This window comes from Prenolepis imparis, unplaced genomic scaffold (genome assembly GCF_030444845.1).
Source record: "Prenolepis imparis isolate NDT839.2.m4 unplaced genomic scaffold, iyPreImpa1.0 SCAF_184, whole genome shotgun sequence".
Lineage (NCBI taxonomy): Eukaryota > Metazoa > Arthropoda > Insecta > Hymenoptera > Formicidae > Prenolepis > Prenolepis imparis.
In genome coordinates, this window is record NW_028141342.1 from 32,881 (window position 1) to 51,549 (window position 18,669).

Consider the following 18,669-nt stretch of genomic DNA (forward strand, 5'->3'; position numbering starts at 1 on the left):
AAGATGCATTACGCGATAAAAGCTCAACATTCCTCGATGACGGAACTGTCTCGACGACATCATCTACTCGTGACTCGACTCACAGCTCGACGATTAGGTTGCCGAAGATAACGCTCCCTCAATTCTCCGGAGAGTTAGCACTCTGGCCCTCATTTATTGCGCTTTACAATACGTCAATTCATAAAAACAAGCAAATCTCCGCCATGGAGAAATATCAATATTTGTTGTCGTCGTTGAGGGGGGAAGCGCTGACCATCATAAAAAATTTGCCGTTTTCCGAAGACCATTATCCGATCGCGTATGATACGTTGATAGGCCGCTATCAGAACAAGAGGAAGTTAGCCACTCACTATTGGAATTCGATCGTTAAGGCAAAGCCCTTGAAGCAAGATTCGGCAAGTTCTTTGCTTGCATTGCTGGATACATTCCGCGAGAACATAAGAGCGTTGCAATTGATGAAGTTTCCGACGGAATCGTGGAGTTTCATACTGCTTAATCTATTGCTGGATAAACTCACACCGTCTTTGCGCGAGAAGTTTGAGTCGAAACATCGCAAGACCGAGGTTCCACAATATGAGCAGCTAATAAAGTTCCTGCAGGAGTATTGCAAGGTTCTTGCCGTCATGGCTCCTTCCTCGGATTTCTCGAACAAACCAGGAGAAAAGGACGCGAAGTACAATACTTCATCCTCCAAATCCAGGGCTTCGGTATCGTCTTTTGTGACCAGTTCAGCAGCTTGTCTAGTTTGTAAGGAGCAACACGTTCTTACAAAATGTCCTCAATTTTTGAAGTCCGCGATTAGGGACAGATTTTCTCTCGTCAAGAAATTGAAATTGTGTATTAATTGTCTTCGTGTAGGTCATAATGTGAAGTCCTGCCCTTCTACCTGGACGTGTCGGTCATGCCAATCAAAGCATCACACGCTCCTGCACTTTGATCAAAACCCTAGTTCCGCTTCAACAGTCGCTACTGCCAGCCCGGCTTCTCCGACACAGGATGCTGAGATGGCTGCTTCGTCACAAGGCTCTCAAGCCGTAGTGCTGACTAGCGTGGCAGAATCCAGACCGGTAATATTACTGTCTACTGTGAAGGCCGAGATTCTGGACGTTCACGGCAACACCTTCCCGGTTCGTATTTTGTTGGATAGCGCTAGTCAATCAAACTTCATCACCGAGAGTTGCCTGCGAAGAGGAGGATTTAACCGCACCAAGCATCGCATGCTGGTCTTAGGCGTGAATTATGTCAAGGCCGCCACCGCCAAGGGTAGGACCTCTTTCGTACTTCAAGTAGCTAATCGGGCTGATATTCGATTGCCTGTTGAAGCTACAGTGCTGTCGCGTATCGTTTCTCCCTTGCCAAATATTCAAGTTGAGAAGAAGTCATGGAAGCATTTGGAAGGTTTACCACTCGCCGACCCGGACTACCATCTTCCTTGTTCAATCGACATCCTCTTGGGAGCTGAAATGTTCGTCTCTATTCTTGGCGATGGCCGTCGTAAGGGAAGCTTCGGAGATCCGGATGCCTTCAACACTATTTTCGGGTGGGTTCTGATGGGCGCGGTTTCCTCGCATTCTCCGAGAAACTTGCGTTCATGTGTAACCACCATAGAATCGATTGATGACACATTAAGTAGATTCTGGCAATTGGAGGAAATTCCAGATTGTACTTCAAGTTCTGACAACGATAGGCGCTGTGAGGAATTGTTCGAGCGGACTACTCGTCGCGGGAACTCAGGTCGCTTTATAGTCTCGTATCCCTTTTCGAGGGATCTCCCTTGTTTCGTTGACTCTCGTCAAATCGCGCTTAATAGATTTCGCTCGCTCGAACGCCGCTTCAAAGCGGACGTTACCTTCAAAACAGATTATTGCAAATTCATGCAAGATTATCTCGACAGTGGTCACATGGAGTTAATTAAACAGCCCTATCCAGCAGACGGGCCGGTTTATTATTTACCCCATCATGGAGTAATAAAACTCGACAGTGAGACCTAAGTTACGTGTCATTTTCGATGCTTCGTCTAGGTGTACCAACGGATCGTCATTGAATCAGACCTTGTTGAGTGGACCCAAGCTGCAGCAAGATTTGATGGCGATTCTTCTTCGTTTCTGTACTGGATTCGTGGCTCTAACTGCGGATGTCAAGCAGATGTTTCGACAAATATGGATCGAGCGTGGCCAATGCGACTACCAACGGATCGTATGGCGCTTCTCCGAGGAGGATCAGATATCCGATTACCGGTTGAAAACGGTAACATTTGGGGTCACTCCTTCTCCTTATCTCGCAATTCGTTGTCTGCTCCAACTAGCGAAGGACGGTAGAGATAGTCGTCCCATGGCGTCTTCTACGATCATGTCTTCTCTCTACGTGGACGACATCGTTACTAGTGTACACTCAATGGAAGAGGCTCGCAATTTGCAGAATCAGTTGCAGCTGTTGCTTCAAAGTGGCGGTTTCGAACTGAGGAAGTGGCCATCATGGAGGGCAAGCAGCCATCCAGAAGTGTTAGCCGATTTGAATCCTCAGTACTGCAGTAGCTCGATGATGTCGTTCGAATCAGAAGAGAATCAATTTCTCAAAATATTAGGACTCCGTTGGTACTCTAGTTCAGATAGCTTCGGGTTTCAAGTCAACACGTTGAACAGAGATTGTTCCAAGCGTACAATTCTCTCAGAACTAGCTCGAATATTTGATCCCTTGGGTTTCTTGACGCCTCTCTCGTTCGCAGCGAAGAGGTTAATTCAACTCTTGTGGACCTTGAAACTAGATTGGGACACAACACCTCCCTTGGAGGTGTGTCAGCGCTGGGACAGGTATAGGTCTGAGCTCTCAGTTTTAACTTCGCTTCGCATCCCTCGTTCTTTAGCTCGAAATAACGTAGTTCGCCGTGAGATACATGGATTTTGTGACGCTAGTGAACAAGGCTATGGAGCCGTAGTTTACATGCGCATCGTCGCGCTTGATGGCGTAACCATTCGGCTGCTTAGCGCCAAATCTAAAGTCGCTCCGCTTAAGTCTATCACCTTGCCTCGTTTGGAGCTCTGTGCAGCGGTGTTGCTCTCGGATCTGATCGCATACCTCCAGCAAGTCTTTAAGGATAATCTGAAACTTGACAGCGTGTATGCCTGGTCCGATTCTATGGTCGCGCTTTCGTGGATACGTTCCGCTCTCCATCGATGGAAGACGTTCGTACGTAATCGAGTGGCCAGGATACAAGAAAAGATACAAATCTCGTCCTGGGGGCACGTCGACACTAAGTCTAACCCGGCGGATCATTGCTCACGGGGTTTGTACCCGAAGGAGCTGCTGGACTGTGCTATGTGGCATGGCCCTGACTGGTTGTTGGACTTCAAGTCTCATTCTGAATCTGCCGTCGCGTCCAAACCCGCATCTGTTGTCGAGTCTAACCTCGAATCCGTTGTCGAATCGAATATTCTGGTGGAGGAAGAAGCCAGAACTCTAACCTTTGCTTGTGTCGTAAACTCGAATCAGCTCATGTCGTTACTAGATCGTTTCTCGTCGTTGAATAAAATTTCTAGAATAGCGGCTTATTGTTTACGCTTTATCGCTAAATCAAAAGGGAAGCCAGTTTCAGCCTCTGTAGCAGTAGATCAGTTGGAAATGCATTCGGCATTGCTTCTCCTGGTCAAATCAGTACAGACACGCCATTTCGCTGAGGAGATTTCTCGAATAAAAGGAGGCAAAAGAATTCCCAGGACCTTGCATAAATTTGGACCGTTCATAGATACCGCGGGGATTCTCAGGGTGGGCGGTCGGATCGTAAATTCCGTGTTACCCTATGAATCTAAACATCCAGCGTTGTTACCTAACAAGCATAGGCTCACGGACCTCGTCGTTGAGCATACTCATCAGGTACATTTACATCCAGGTCGACGCGCGATGCAGTACTTGCCAGCGCAACACTTTTGGATTTTAGGAGCACATCGAGCGATAAAACGCGTTTTATCCCGGTGCTACAAGTGCTTTCGCGCTAATCCTCGTTTTGCGCAGCCGCCTATGGCTGATCTACCTTCGGAGCGCGTAATTCAGGAAAAACCTTTTTCTGTTACCGGGACTGATTATGCAGGATCTTTCCTGGTAACTAATCGTCGTGCTCGCGGAATAACACCTTTCAAAGTCTATGTCTGCTTGTTTGTTTGCTTCACGATCAAGGCTATTCATTTGGAAATAGCTTTCTCGTTATCCACGGATTCCTTTTTAGCAGCCTTGCGCCGATTCGTGGCCAGGCGAGGAAGACGGCTCGTTACTGTTTAGCGACTGCGGAACTAATTTTGTTGGTGCGCATCGAGAGCTGGTCGATCACATGCGGTTCGCTTCAGAGACCGAGAAAATAAGATGGTCTTTCAATCCTCCATCCGCGCCTCATTTTGGAGGACTGTGGGAGTCGGGAGTGAAATCGATGAAGACCCATCTCAAACGGGTAGTAGGCGATCAAATCCTCACGATCGAGGAATTTAGTACGGTGCTCGCTCAGATAGAGGCCGTGTTGAATTCAAGGCCCCTCTGTCCTATGACTTCCGATCCGAACGATCTCACGGTACTTTCGCCGGGTCACTTCATCACCATGGAACCACTCGTGTCCATTCCGAGTCCTGATTTGACCTTGGTGCCGATGAATCGACTGGATAGATGGCAACTGGCGCAGCGAATGCATCAGGATTTTTGGAAGCGTTGGCATCAGGAGTATCTCCATACCCTGCAGCAACGTCCAAAATGGCTCAATCAAATCGATCCGATCGAGAAGGGTTCGTTGGTCTTGGTGAAAGAGGATAACGTCCCTCCTTTGCATTGGAAGCGAGGACGCATCACAGAATTGCATCCCGGTCGTGACGGAGTTCCGCGAGTAGCTACCGTAAAAACAACGAATGGCTCATTAACACGTCCTTTGGTGAAGCTCTGCCCATTGCCGAAGGGCAGTCCACCAGATAATTAATGAAAATATATATATATTTGGTGGGCGGTATGTTTGGCGCTCACCAATTGTTCGTGTCGTATGTTAGTTTGTCTATTATTGTTATCGCGCTAGTTATATTTTCTTTAACATGTTTGTCGTTTCGAATGCTTATTGTAAATTATTTTGACTTTATTGTAACGTATTGCCGATGGATAGCGAATCGGAGCCCAAAGGTAATCGATTAACTAAACGGTGCTGCCATCGCTATCCATCGATCCAAATTATTGAGTGTGGGAGCACACTACTCGCTTGCCGTGCCTTACAGGAAGAAGGCTCGGACACTTGCTCACGAGATCCGCTCCGGAACACTTGTTCGAATACTGGCTCAGTATCTACACGACTGGTTGTTCATACCTCACTGGAAGAGAGGAGACTTCATCCCTTTGCAGGAGTTGAAATTGCATGGATGGAAGGAACTGCATTCGGCACGCTTATCTCTCTCTCTCTCTCTCTCTTACTTACACTGCTTTATCGCTTAACGCTCACTGCATGCTGCACGGAAAAGCTGTGGAGGATCTGCTTGAGAAGCACGAGGCACGCATCGCACGGTGAGTCGCTTACCTTTGCTCATTAATCGCATATGTATTGGTTTAATCTCGCTATCCACGCGGCTTTGCGTAATTATCGTTTTATGTAAAGCATTCGCGTCGCTTTCGTATCGTTTCGTCTCATAAAACGTTCGCTATCATTCGCAAGATTCGCAAAGGGGAGAATTGTAGATACCCTCCCCTAACATTATTATTATAATTATTATGGAATATTTTATAACGCATTCTCTACAGCAGTATATGTTAAGGCTGGTTTCTCATGCTCTGTATATTGCGTGCGCATGCACTAGAGAGAGTTTTTTTTTGTTCGCAAGGTGGCAACCATGCTTTTCTTCTTTTCTTGTTTTGCTACGTTGTCACCACTATCTCTCACTGTCCCACATCATTTTTGTGTGGACGAGCGTTACGTACTTTCAGAAGAAGAATAAATTTATACTATCAAAAACGCAGTGATATTCTTATCAATCCTTCCATGCAATATAACTATATAAGATAAAGCCTCAACAGGTTATGGGCCCAGGCACACTGTCTGTGGAGAATATTGCTTGGAAGAGTAATTGATAAAAGTCGAGACATCGCGAAAGTTCGGGAGCACGTGAATAGTGCGTGTGACGGACATTTCTTTGCAGCGAGAGATATCGCGAAAGTTCGGGAACACGCAGACTGTGTGTGCGATTTTTGTGTGAGACAAGAAACCGCGTTGTGCAAGAATAATATCGGACAATTTTCTAACACGACAAATAAAGCGCTTTGATGGCACTGGATTTCAAGGTTGGAAATTCCAGATTACAGCTGTTCTCATGGCGAACGAAATATTCGACGCAGTAGATGGAACAAGAGTAAAGCCGGCAAATCAAGCGGGAGCCAACGCAGAGCTCATGAAAATATGTATCCGCGACAACGCGAAGGCTATGGCGATCATAGCTTCGGCGATGGAACACGATCAGCTCGATAGTGTATTGGTCTGCACATCAGCAAAGGACATGTGGGACAGACTAAACAGAATTCATGAGCAGAAGTCCGCAACAAACAAGTTGATTCTCACCCAGCGGTTTCACGAGTATAGGATGTGCCCAACGGATACAGCGGTGCAACATTGTTCTAAAGTACAGAACATGGCTAAGCAATTAGTCAATCTCGGCGAACCGGTGTCGGATCTAACCGTGATGGCCAAAATATTGGCTAGTCTAACCTCGAAATTTAGCACACTACAAACAGCCTGGGACAGCGTAGACCCGGAAAGACAAACTATAGATAACCTACAAGAAAGACTTATCCGTGAGGAAAGCAGACTTGAAGCGAGCAGTGACACAACAAGTGCTCTCGCAGTTACGAAGTCAAGCTGGCCGAAGAAGAACACGAAGAAAAAGGACAACAAGGAAGATAGAAGGAAACCTCGTACGAAGAAAAATATCGAGTGCTATCGATGCCAAGAAAAAGGACACTATGCAAGTGAGTGTCCACAAAAGCGAAAGGGTCCTGGAAATCGCGATAAAGACAACTCGAACAGTCAGTGTGCATTCGTCTGTGAGACGGACGGCAAATCTTCAAGAGTCAACAGTCGGTATTGTCAACCTACAGAAGAGCAAGCGAGACACCTGCTAGGTGTCGCCACGCGCGACGTATGGTTTACCGACAGCGGAGCGTCCGCACATATGACTTCCCGCCGGGACTGGTTTATAGAGTTTCATCAAACTAGTGGCGAGACAGTATATCTTGGTGACGATGGTGAAGTCAGTGGAACTGGAACAATTCAAATTGAAAGGCTTGTGAAAGGTGTATGGCAAAGTGCAACAATCGAAGAAGTGCTCTACGTACCACGTGTGAAGAAAAATCTGTTCTCTGTCGGAATGAACACATCGAAGGGTTTTCTAGTGGAATTCGGGGACGAGCATGTCAAGATCTCACGAGGAAACAAGATCGAAGCCACCGGCGTGAAACAATCAAACAAACTCTACCGATTATTTTTCCGAGTGCCGAATTCTCGACAAGAAGCTAATGTCTCAGAACTATAGGATATAAAAGTATGGCACGAAAGGTTAGGCCATATTCACAAGCGTGCCCTCTGTGAGTTAGTAAACAAAAACATGGTACAAGGAGTGTCTGTTAAGAACACGAAAGAATTTTTCTGCGAAGCCTGCCAGCTGGGTAAACTGCACAAATTACCTTTCAAAAAGCTGACAGATAGATCAAACAGACAACCAGGGGAATTCATACACAGTGACGTGTGTGGCCCAATGTCCGTACAGTCCCCCGGAGGCGCTCGTTTTTTCTTGACATTCAAGGATGATTTTTCTGATTTCAGACACGTCTATTTCTTATGACATAAGTCAGATGTATTCGACTGTTTCAAGGAATATGAACGGATGGTGTCGAACAAGTTTGGACGAACCATGAAGATTCTACGAGCAGATAACGGCCTCGAATACTGCAACAAGGAGATGCGGAAGTACTTGTCATCAAGAGGGATCACAATGCAGAACACAGTTCCCTATACACCCGAACAAAACGGGAAATCCGAAAGGAATAACCGGACGATAATAGAGTCAGCAAGAACGATGCTACTCTCAAAGAACCTTCCTAAGAACTTGTGGGCAGAAGCCGTAAATACGGCCGTGTACACATTAAATCGGACTGGACTGTCAAGAACGGGCGGAAGTAAGACTCCTTTCGAGCTCTGGATGGGCAAGAAACCAAACCTAAGTCATTTAAGGATTTTTGGATCAAAAGCGTTCACACATGTTCCCAGTCAATTGACCACAAAATTCGATGCAAAGGCAAAGAAAATGATCCTCGTCGGTTACCAGGGTGAATCTACAAACTACAGACTATACAGTCATGAGACGAAGAAGGTCACAATATCGAGAGATGTAGTGTTTAGTGAACAAGCTGATGAAAGAACACCTCACGACTCAGAAGAATCCAATGTCGAACTCACATGGCCAAACCATCCCGAAGAGTCGAACGAGGACAGTATAGCTGAAACTGTGAATGAAGATACATCGGCTCATGGAGAGAAAGAAATCGACAACGATGCAGACAACAAAAATTCAGATAATGGCGGATCGGCGGTGAGCAACGAGAAGCGGAAGCAACAGTCAGCAGGAACCTCCGAGACTCGTAAACTTAGAGAACGTACCTCGTTGAAACCTCCCGCAAGGTATGAGTTGAACTTAGTAGAATACCACATACCGAAACTTTTGAAGAAGCCGTATCGAGTTCAGAGAGTGCTAAATGGAAACAAGCAATCGAGGAAGAACTTGAGGCACACAAGAAGAACAATACCTGGAAACTGGTACCGAGAGTTTCAGGCGAGAAAATAATAGACTCCAAATGGGTCTTCAAGGTCATCAGAAATGAAGATGGCAGTGTGTGTCGCTTCAAAGCTCGACTATGTGCTCGTGGATTCCAACAGCGGAAAGGAATTGACTACGGAGAGACATTCTCACCGGTCGTGAGATACGACTCTCTTCGTGTGCTACTGGCAATCATTACTCAAGACAACCTCGAAGCTGTACAATTTGATGTACGCACTGCCTTTCTACATGGAGAGTTGTCAGAGGACATCTGGATGGAAGTACCAGTCTCAACATCAATAGAGAAGTGGGTGATTCTGAGACTCTAGTATGTAAGTTAAGAAAGTCCCTATATGGACTAAAACAAGCACCTCGGTGCTGGAACACTAAGTTCCGTGATTTTCTAAAACGTTTCAGCTTCAAAGAATCTGACGCGGATAAATGTGTGTTTTTCGGAAACTACAAAGAATCGTTAGTTTACCTTGCGCTTTTTGTAGACGATGGTATCATCGCGGCTAAATCAAACAAAGTTCTCGAATCAATAATCAAATCGTTAAGTGAGTCGTTCGATATTACTTCAGGTGAATGTAGCTGCTTTGTAGGATTACAAATAGTTCGCGATAGGATAAATAAAACGATGTTTATACATCAGAGTGCATATACAAAACAATTGATCGACAAGTTCGGTATGAAAAATGCGAAAGGACTTTCTGTACCGGCAGATCCTCACACCGCATTATACTCAGTCGCAGAAAATGTAGTAGAAGCATGTAAAATACCATATCGCGAAGCAGTAGGCTCTTTAATGTTTTTGGCAATAGTGTCCCGACCGGACATTTCTTATGCGGTGAACAATGTAAGCAAGTTCCTCAATAACTACGATACTAGTCATTGGCAGGCAGTGAAACGCATAATTGCCTATCTAGTCAACACTATAAGGTACGGCATAGAATATCGAAGAGACGGGAGTGATTCCGAACTAGTAGCTTTCTCAGACGCAGATTTTGCAAGCGACATCGAAACCAGGCGGTCTACAACTGGCTACGCGTTCCTGATGGCAAATGGACTTGTGTCTTGGTCGTCACAACGACAAAAGCTCGTATCCTTGAGTACTACGGAATCTGAGTACATAGCAGCGTCAACTGCTACACGAGAAGCTATCTGGCTGAGAAACCTATTACACGACATAGGACACAAACCTAAACATGCGACAGTCATACACATAGATAACCAAAGCTCAATTCGTCTTGTGAAGAACCCGGAGTTCCACTAGAGAACAAAACATGTAGACATTAGATACCATTACATACGTGAGAAATTCGAGACATACAGGTAACATATACCCCCACAGAAAACCAGTTAGCCGATATATTTACCAAACCCTTGCCTAAAGATCGATTCAAAAAACTCTGTATTAAACTTGGAATGTATAATAAAACCTCAATCGACCAATAGAGCATTCAAACGGCGGAAGTGTTAAGGCTGGTTTCTCATGCTCTGTATATTGCGTGCGCATGCACTAGAGAGAGTTTTTTTTGTTCGCAAGGTGGCAACCATGCTTTTCTTCTTTTCTTGTTTTGCTACGTTGTCACCACTATCTCTCACTGTATCATTTTTGTGTGCACGAGCGTTACGTACTTTCAGAAGAATAAATTTATACTATCAAAAACGCAGTGTGATATTCTTATCAATCCTTCCATGCAATATAAGAGTAAAGCCTCAACAGTATATAGTAAAATCAGCTGCTCGTGCTAACGAGAGATATCTGTCTGTCATGTTCTGGACTATCCGTTTTGAATAATCGTGAAAATATGAGCTGTGCAGTGCAAGAACAAATGAGGAGTAAAAGTAATTAGCGTGCTTATGTAATACTCGAGTGTCCAGTGCTCAGTAATCATTTCGCGTTGTATATTCACCTGCGCATATCAGATAAAGACAAAGATGCGTATTCGAAAAAAATATATTTATGATACATGTGAAGCATTTAAGAAACCTGAAGCAAACAGAATATACGAGTAAATGATATCAAATTGTTGTAGCAAAAATAAAATCGTGTAGTTTAAAGCATAATAAATTAAAACGTTATAATTGTAAGATATAATTATATTTTTTGTGAGAAATTTTAAATAATTATAAAATGTCAAAAATTTTTAAACAAAATCGGCGTATTCTTATAATATATTTCTTATAATTATAATCTATATTTAATTATATTTTTTTAAACTCTCCTAAATGAGAATTGTGTTTGTTCTTCGTATAGAGGCACAGGAAAATGCTGACGAGTACAGTAACGAGGTGGAACAATTACGAGGTACAGTGGCCAGAAACGAAGAAGAGAAGCAAAGATTGGAGGCGGAACTGTTGCAGATTAAAGAGATGTTATAACGTGAGGTGGCTCGGGCAGACGCCGAAAGTCGCAGAAGCAACGTCATTATAACCGAATACAAGCAGGTATTTGCCAAACATTATTTGATTCCACATAGTAAGATTTCAAATGAGTTCAATTGCATAGAACTGCAGGAAACGCAATTTATACTGTTTCAGATCTGTCAGCGTTTTGAAGACGATTACAATGCCGCAAAGACAACGTTGAGCGAATTACGAGTGCGTTACGATTCATCCTATGATTCAATTTGCGTTATATTATTCGTGTACAGAAATAAAACAACTGATGTTTCAGGCGAAGGTTTCAAAATGTGAGAAATGCAGGACATGTATAATGGATTCGTCCAATATATTAGCGGATATCGCGCATCCCTTGGAGAATCGAATAGATCCTATGCTTCACAGAGTGCAGGAAAGGGTGCGCGAATTAGAATTGGAATTGGCGCAGACCAAGTTGGCTCACGTCGAGGCCGAGTGTCGAAATCAGGTGACAAGAATATATATTTTTTTGCGTTACATTAATTTTTCGAAATCGCAAGATATAGAAATCCTTGATACAAATCGCGTTTGCGATGCAGGATCTGACGCATCAATTGCACGCTACTGCCTCCGAGCTGCAAGCCGCGCGAAACAGCTGGCCGTGGCTCAGTAAAACCTTGTCCAGCATAAAGGAAGCAGCGAACAAGAGGGAAGTCCTGGCTCCGGCTGCTTTGAGAGATCTGAGACGCGATAGCGCACCCGGAGGCGATTTGCATCATCTGATACACTCTCGAAGCCGCGACGCGCGGGACAGTCTCAAGGAAGTTGTGTGATGCAGTAAGCATTTCCTTAAAGTAGAGAGAGCAATTTTTTTACAATAAAACTTTATAATATTAAAATAAGACGTAATATTTATAAAATATCAATCGTACGAATGAGAAGCTCATTTTATCTGTATTCAAATTTTTTAAAAATATTTTATAGAAACACAGTCATCGATATTTCTCATTGATGTTGTTTAATATTCTTCCTATCTCTCTTTCTCTTTCTTTCGCATGAACGATATTTCATATTTATATTCGTTAATTTTTTATTATAGACAAAATGCCAGTGGAAGAGTTGGAGTCAAATATGCCAGGCACAAATACGTGAACATGACGTATATTCGTAGTTACATGTAATGTACATACGACTTGATCTGTTAAGTCGATGATGTAATTCTCTGTCACTTTCCGCTATATTTCGCATGTCAAAGTGCTTTTCAGGCAGCCCTATTTATCGCTAATAATTATATATTGAAAATTGGTATTACATTTTTTGTTCTTCAAAATTAGATTAATTTCTGTGATCTTTTTCTTTCAATACTCTACGAGTATAAACACGCTTATATTAATTTTATATTAATTTAATTTAATTTTTTTTTTTTTAGCATATGTAAAGCAGTGCTTTTCTATGCTTGATAAAATTTTTAAAAAATGATAGAACACTACACTTATTACGCGGGCTACTAACAATCGACAATTTACCGCCAAAAGAATCGCATTACGTACGCAAACATACGGTAAATTATTTATAATATTAAAAAATACACAAAATAAGTAATATATGCCGCGTTTTGTACGAAACTAGTCGTAAGTATGAAAGGGAGAAAATGTAGAAACTTCTACCGTGTATACAGTGCTTTCAAGTAACACAACAAATGCGCGATATCAATATACAATATAAATCAAGATTTATATCGCGTAACACAGCAATGAAGAGTTATTCTTTTTTTTCTTAATTAATTTTATCCGGATTAATATAACATTCCAAAATTGTGTGAATGCGTTTTCTTCCATTATTGCTTTTTATTATTAAGTCAGCTATTCTCTGCAATGATTTCAATTTAACTGACGTAATTGATGATGATACGTACGTATAGTTATGATACTTTTACTGATTCACAATTAGTGTGTTAGAATTGATATTAAAAGTTTTCACTGTTTTAGTTTTTTATATGTATTTTCGTCACCGATAAACTCGCGCGAAGCGTATATATTTTATCTCTAGTTCCGTAATGAGACATTAATCATACAAATATAGCAAAATAGATTATGCGTATAAAAAAATATAACAAATAAATGCGAGATACTCAGAATTTTGTTTAGTTGCAATTTGCACTTTGTTTTGACAAAATTGATAGCAAGAAACAAACACACTATTAAAAGCCATAGAGCTTACTGACATTAAGGCACTACTTAAAAGCGCAATTCTGTCAAATATATGTAATTTTATGTAGTATTATAAGTGTTTTAACAATAAATTTGCTAATATATCCCTATAGCACATTCTTGACTATCAAACTTAACTTTGTAAGCCATTTACTCAAATATGATATATATTTATTTATGTATAATTGCATTTAAAAAATTAAAAAAGAAACTGTTACGCGCAACGAAATATTACTAAAATTGTCTATAATTCTACAAACATATTCATTTATGGCATTTATGCCATTGAGTTATACAATTCGATTTATTTGAAACACGATTCATGTTTATTTAATTTCTCGATTAAAAAAGGAATTTATTAAAATGCGATAAAATTAAGGAAAACTGTGTACACGATTGCAAGTAAAGTTTATGTCACGTTTTGCTTGTACTCTAGCGAATAACCAGTTATATCACTCAAAAAATGAAAGTCTTTATTTCTGTAAATACTACAAAACAGTCGAAATGGTCTGTTAACAGAATTATGTAAAGTTGTAGGCTAATCTTACGTATAAACCACACATACACACTGTATACCCTGTAATTTCATTCAACAATATTATTATTGAAATAAAGGAAGATATCGCACGTCTTCATGTAAAATATTTAATATTAAGAAGTTCATAACTTTTATGCCATACAATATGTTCACGAGCGCGTGCAGGAAAGCAGATATATTGAGGAAGCGAAGCGATAAGTGCTCTCAGATATTAGTTTAACAATGTTTACTGTATTAGCACAAAAATTAACATATACAACAAAACAGTATTTGTCACGACTAACAATAATGCCGTAATAGAATTCTAGTCCGTAATTCGAAATCGTTAGTTGGTTGATAGCGGGTGTCGACTGCGGTTTTAATTAGGTATAAGCGGTATAACAAGCGTGCGATATGCGGTTTCACGACGGATAACTGCGATAAGGCGTGGATGATCATGGGTGAGCTTCTTTTATTGATTCGGGCCAGGAGTCACCCTTTTCGCCGAGCGCCAATAATCATCCTTAATTTTCAAACATTTAGAGGTGACTCGAAGGCGCCGTACGCTATAGGCTGCCTCGTGATCCGCGCAGAGTAGGCACGTGCCTGTCATGTGCGAGTCTTTAGATCGCGCGATCGATTGGCCTTACAGTGCCCACGTGATGCGGCCGCGCATGCTTTTCGCGACGTCGGTGGTTGTGTTCCGGCGCGGTGGCTGTTACGTGTTTATATGTTTGTGTTGTTTTTTATTGGCGTATCTGTCATCGCAGATTTATTGCCTATTTGTTTTTGTCCTCAAAGTCGCAAAATAACAGATCTTTTTTAAATTGCAGAAATAATGTATAATTATTTATTGCAGCTTTGAACACAATATGTACATGCTTTTCTGTATTAGGTCAAAATATATCGAGAACATTATATCTACTATCAGATTTTACATCAATTTTATTTACCCAAAGCACGAGCGCGAACATAACTCTATGCAGTCTCAGTCTTAGGAAGTTTTAAGAAAATTGTAGTTAAATAATCACAAAACAACTCAATATTCATAATATATCACACATTTGTGATAATATAATGTACCAGATATCATATATATACGAGGGATGTATGATAAGTACCCGTGTTTAACGACTGATAGCGCCACTGATTCAAAATCTGTATACTATTGTTTAATTTCATCTTTCAACTGTCGCCTGTCAAAATTTCAGACATATTTATCGAATAGATTTTGTTTTAAAGCTGTTAAAATTGGGCAAGTTTGTATTTGTTTGCAATCATGGAAAAAGAGCAATATCGATCAGTGATTCGATTCCTTTTTTTGGATGGGAAGACGTGTGAGGAAATCAAAATGCAGTTGCATGCCGTTTATAAGGATCATGCACCTTCGATGACTACCATCAGATATTGGTTTAATGAATTCAAGCGAGGCCGAACATCCGTTTTTGATGAAGAGCGTCCAGGCCGTCCGATTGTGGTGACTACGGAGGATATGGTCAACAAAATCCATGATATCGTGTTAACAGACCGCCGAGTGAAGATCAGAGAGATTGACATTGTAGGCATCTCAATTGAACGCGTACAAAATATCTTACACGAAAAATTGGGCATGAGAAAGCTATCGGCGAGATGGGTGCCGCGTTTGCTCACAGTGGAACAAAAACGGAACCGCATGACAACTTCAGAGTACTGTTTGGACATGTTTAAGCGCAATCCGAAAGAGTTTCTGCGGCGTTTCATAACTATTGACGAAACATGGATCCATCACGCCAGAATCGAAAGAACAGTCTAAACAGTGGACTTCACCCGGCGAACCTGCTCCAAAGAAGGCAAAAACGGTTCCATCGGCCGGAAAGGTCATGGCCACCGTTTTTTGGGATTCGCGAGGCATCATCTTCACCGACTATTTGGAGAAGGGAAGGACAATTACAGGGCAGTACTATGCTGATTTATTGGGCCGATTCGACGCTGAATTGAGAAAAAAACGGCCCCATTTGGCGAAGAAGAAAGTGCTCTTTCACCACGACAACGCACCAGCTCACTCGTCCGCAATCGCTACAGCAAAACTGGTCGAATTACGCTATGAATTGCTACCTCATCCACCATATTCCCCCGATTTGGCCCCCTGTGACTTTTTTTTGTTTCCAAACATGAAAAAATGGCTTGGCGGAAAGCGGTTCACGTCAAACGAAGAAGTTATCGCGGAAACAGAAGCCTATTTTGCGGAGTTCGAAAAATCATATTTTTTGAATGGCTTAAAAAAGTTGGAATATCGGTGGACTAAATGTATTGAACTAAAAGGAGACTGTGTTGAAAAATAAATAAAAAAAAATTTTTTTTAATGCGTTTTCTTCCCTAACACGGGTACTTATCATACACCCCTCGTATATATATATACAGGGTGTTCGGGAACTCCGGTGCCAACCGTTGAGGGGTTGTAGGGTAGGTGAAAATATGCAACTTTTATTAATAAACATGTAGTCTCCGACGACGCCTGTCAACGATGCACGACTGCAAAGCAGAGATGGCGCTCCGCGCTCAGCGGCGCCTGCGCACACGTACGAGGCTCTTTCCTTGTGTTCGTGGTGGCAGCGTCTCGAAACTGGCATCTCTGCGACGCAAAGCAGCGAACGCCTAGTCCACACTGATCTCAGTTCAGCGTTTTGTTTCGGAAATTAAATCGACATGTTTACATTTGCGGAGATGACAGACATGCATCTTGTGTTCGGTGAGGCTCGCTGCAATACAAGACTTGCTGAAAGGATCTACCGTGAGAGATTTCCTAATCGGCGACACCCCTGTCGGAAAACATTTGCAGCCATCGATCGTCGCTTGCGGGAACTGGGAACGATGACGGTGAACAGATTAGACACCGGAGCAAGAAGACTTGTCCGGACCGTTGATTTTGAGGAGGATATTCTGGAAAGATTTGAAAATGAACCGTCCACTAGCACTCGCGCCATCGGCCATGCTATGGGAGTCGCCCACAATACTGTCTGGAAAGTCGTACACGAACAACAATTACACCCCTACCATCTACAGAAGGTGCAAGCAATGGGCCCAGCTGACTTCCCGCTTCGTGTGAATTTCTGTCAGTGGTACCTTAATCGCCTCGTAGACAATCCACATTTTGGTAGCATGGTTTTGTTCTCTGACGAAGCGCAATTCACAAAGGATGGCCTCTTCAACAGCCGTAACAGCCATCTTTGGAATGACGAGAATCCTCACGCGAAACACATCAGGACCCATCAGCAACGGTTTTCTGTAAACATTTGGGCTGCAATCTTAGGTGATCAATTGATCGGCCCGTTCGTGTTGCCACCTCGCCTGAACGGGAACAATTACTTGCAGTTCCTCCGCGAAACCCTGCCTGAGTTAATCGAAGATGTGATGTTGTTTGTACGTAATCAGATGTGGTATTAGCACGATGGTGCGCCGGCCCATTTCTCCCGAGCAGTGCGGGACTATCTTGATCAAACCTACCCTGGTCGCTGGATAGGCAAAGGAGGTCCAGTTGCATGGCCACCTCGCTCCCCAGACTTGACTTCTCTGGATTTTTTCCTTTGGGGTCATGTAAAGAGCCTAGTGTACGCCACTCCTGTAGAAACAGTAGAGGACCTGACTGCGAGGATCTTCAATGCTTGTGAGGTCGTCCAGCATACACCAGGCATTTTCGAACGAGTTCGGCAAAGTATGGTGCGGCGGTGTAATGCCTGCATTGAATTAGGAGGTCGCCATTTCGAGCATCTTTTGTGATTGCATTTTTTGTGAAGGAAAAATAATAAAGTTACTGGCGTCGACAGGCGTCGTCGGAGACCACATGTTTATTAAATATAAAGAAAGAGAAAAATATGTTTCTACTTAATAATCAGATTTTCCTTGCTGTTACATAAAACGTTACACATAGGTTCAAAATATTATAATTTCATAACGCCATAAAAAATAAAAATAAATATAGAGGTAGTTAAATATCAACATGATTTAAGCATTTAAATTTAAATTTAAAAAATGTTGTTTTCATATCAAATATTCTAATGTAAAATGCAAAATTTTTCATCAGATATCAAATATAAGCAAGAATGTTCTCCAATGTATAGAACTTTACCCTCCAAATCTATATCTTGTAGACTTTGTTGGGAACGTCAAAGATTGATATGTACGATTATATTTAAATATCTTAATTATATCACACGCATCACATTCTCCCTTTCACGTCCCAAGTAAGTAAAGTTTTTTGTTCTTTGTGCTTGTAATCATTTATATATCGCTCTCATTCTCGGAAGAATTGCTATCGAAACCTTCGTCACGACCCACGTAGTTAGCATCATCTAGTAATAATATTATAATACTTTTTAATAAACATTAAAATTATTTAAATATTACAATTATAAATATAAAATTTAAAAATATATTTTTTGCCTATGCAAACAGTGCAAAAAGATAAGGAGAACACATAGTTACCTGCAACTTCATCTTCGAGGTCCCTCAAATTTTGCCGAGCTTGCATATCAAATTCAAGCGGATTGGCCATGTCCAATAATCTCAATAACCATATAGGAAAGCCGTTTTGCATTACATAAATATCGTTTTCATTCTCGAGATCGTTTTCCAATACATCGATGAGCGGTTGCAAGTTTTCGATATCGTCGGCACCCACAGCTATCATGTTATTACCCTCATCATCTCTGTTATTGTTCGCCAAATCACCATTTTCCACCTCGATCAATTCCAAAATGCCGAGTCTCGGCGCTTCCGCGATGCT

General features: G+C 42.1%; 3 protein-coding genes across 3 annotated transcripts; all 3 read left to right on the forward strand.

Moving 5' to 3' along the window:
- The first annotated feature begins 203 nt into the window (after positions 1-203).
- On the forward strand, positions 204-4,951 carry LOC145947916 (uncharacterized). Its single transcript, XM_083057680.1, has 3 exons — positions 204-1,702; positions 2,022-4,095; positions 4,220-4,951. Exons 1-3 carry the CDS (start codon positions 204-206, stop codon positions 4,949-4,951), a joined length of 4,305 nt encoding a protein of 1,434 aa, XP_082913806.1.
- Positions 4,952-11,183: 6,232 nt separating this feature from the next.
- On the forward strand, positions 11,184-12,017 carry LOC145947912 (rab GTPase-activating protein 1-like). The gene is made up of 4 exons (XM_083057677.1): positions 11,184-11,267; positions 11,361-11,420; positions 11,497-11,688; positions 11,780-12,017. The coding sequence occupies exons 3-4, from the start codon at positions 11,536-11,538 to the stop codon at positions 12,011-12,013; spliced, it is 387 nt and encodes a 128-aa protein (XP_082913803.1). The 5' UTR covers positions 11,184-11,267; positions 11,361-11,420; positions 11,497-11,535; the 3' UTR covers positions 12,014-12,017.
- Positions 12,018-15,258: 3,241 nt separating this feature from the next.
- LOC145947917 (protein GVQW3-like) lies at positions 15,259-15,699 on the forward strand. Its single transcript, XM_083057681.1, has one exon. It carries the CDS (start codon positions 15,259-15,261, stop codon positions 15,697-15,699), a length of 441 nt encoding a protein of 146 aa, XP_082913807.1.
- Positions 15,700-18,669: the final 2,970 nt, after the last annotated feature.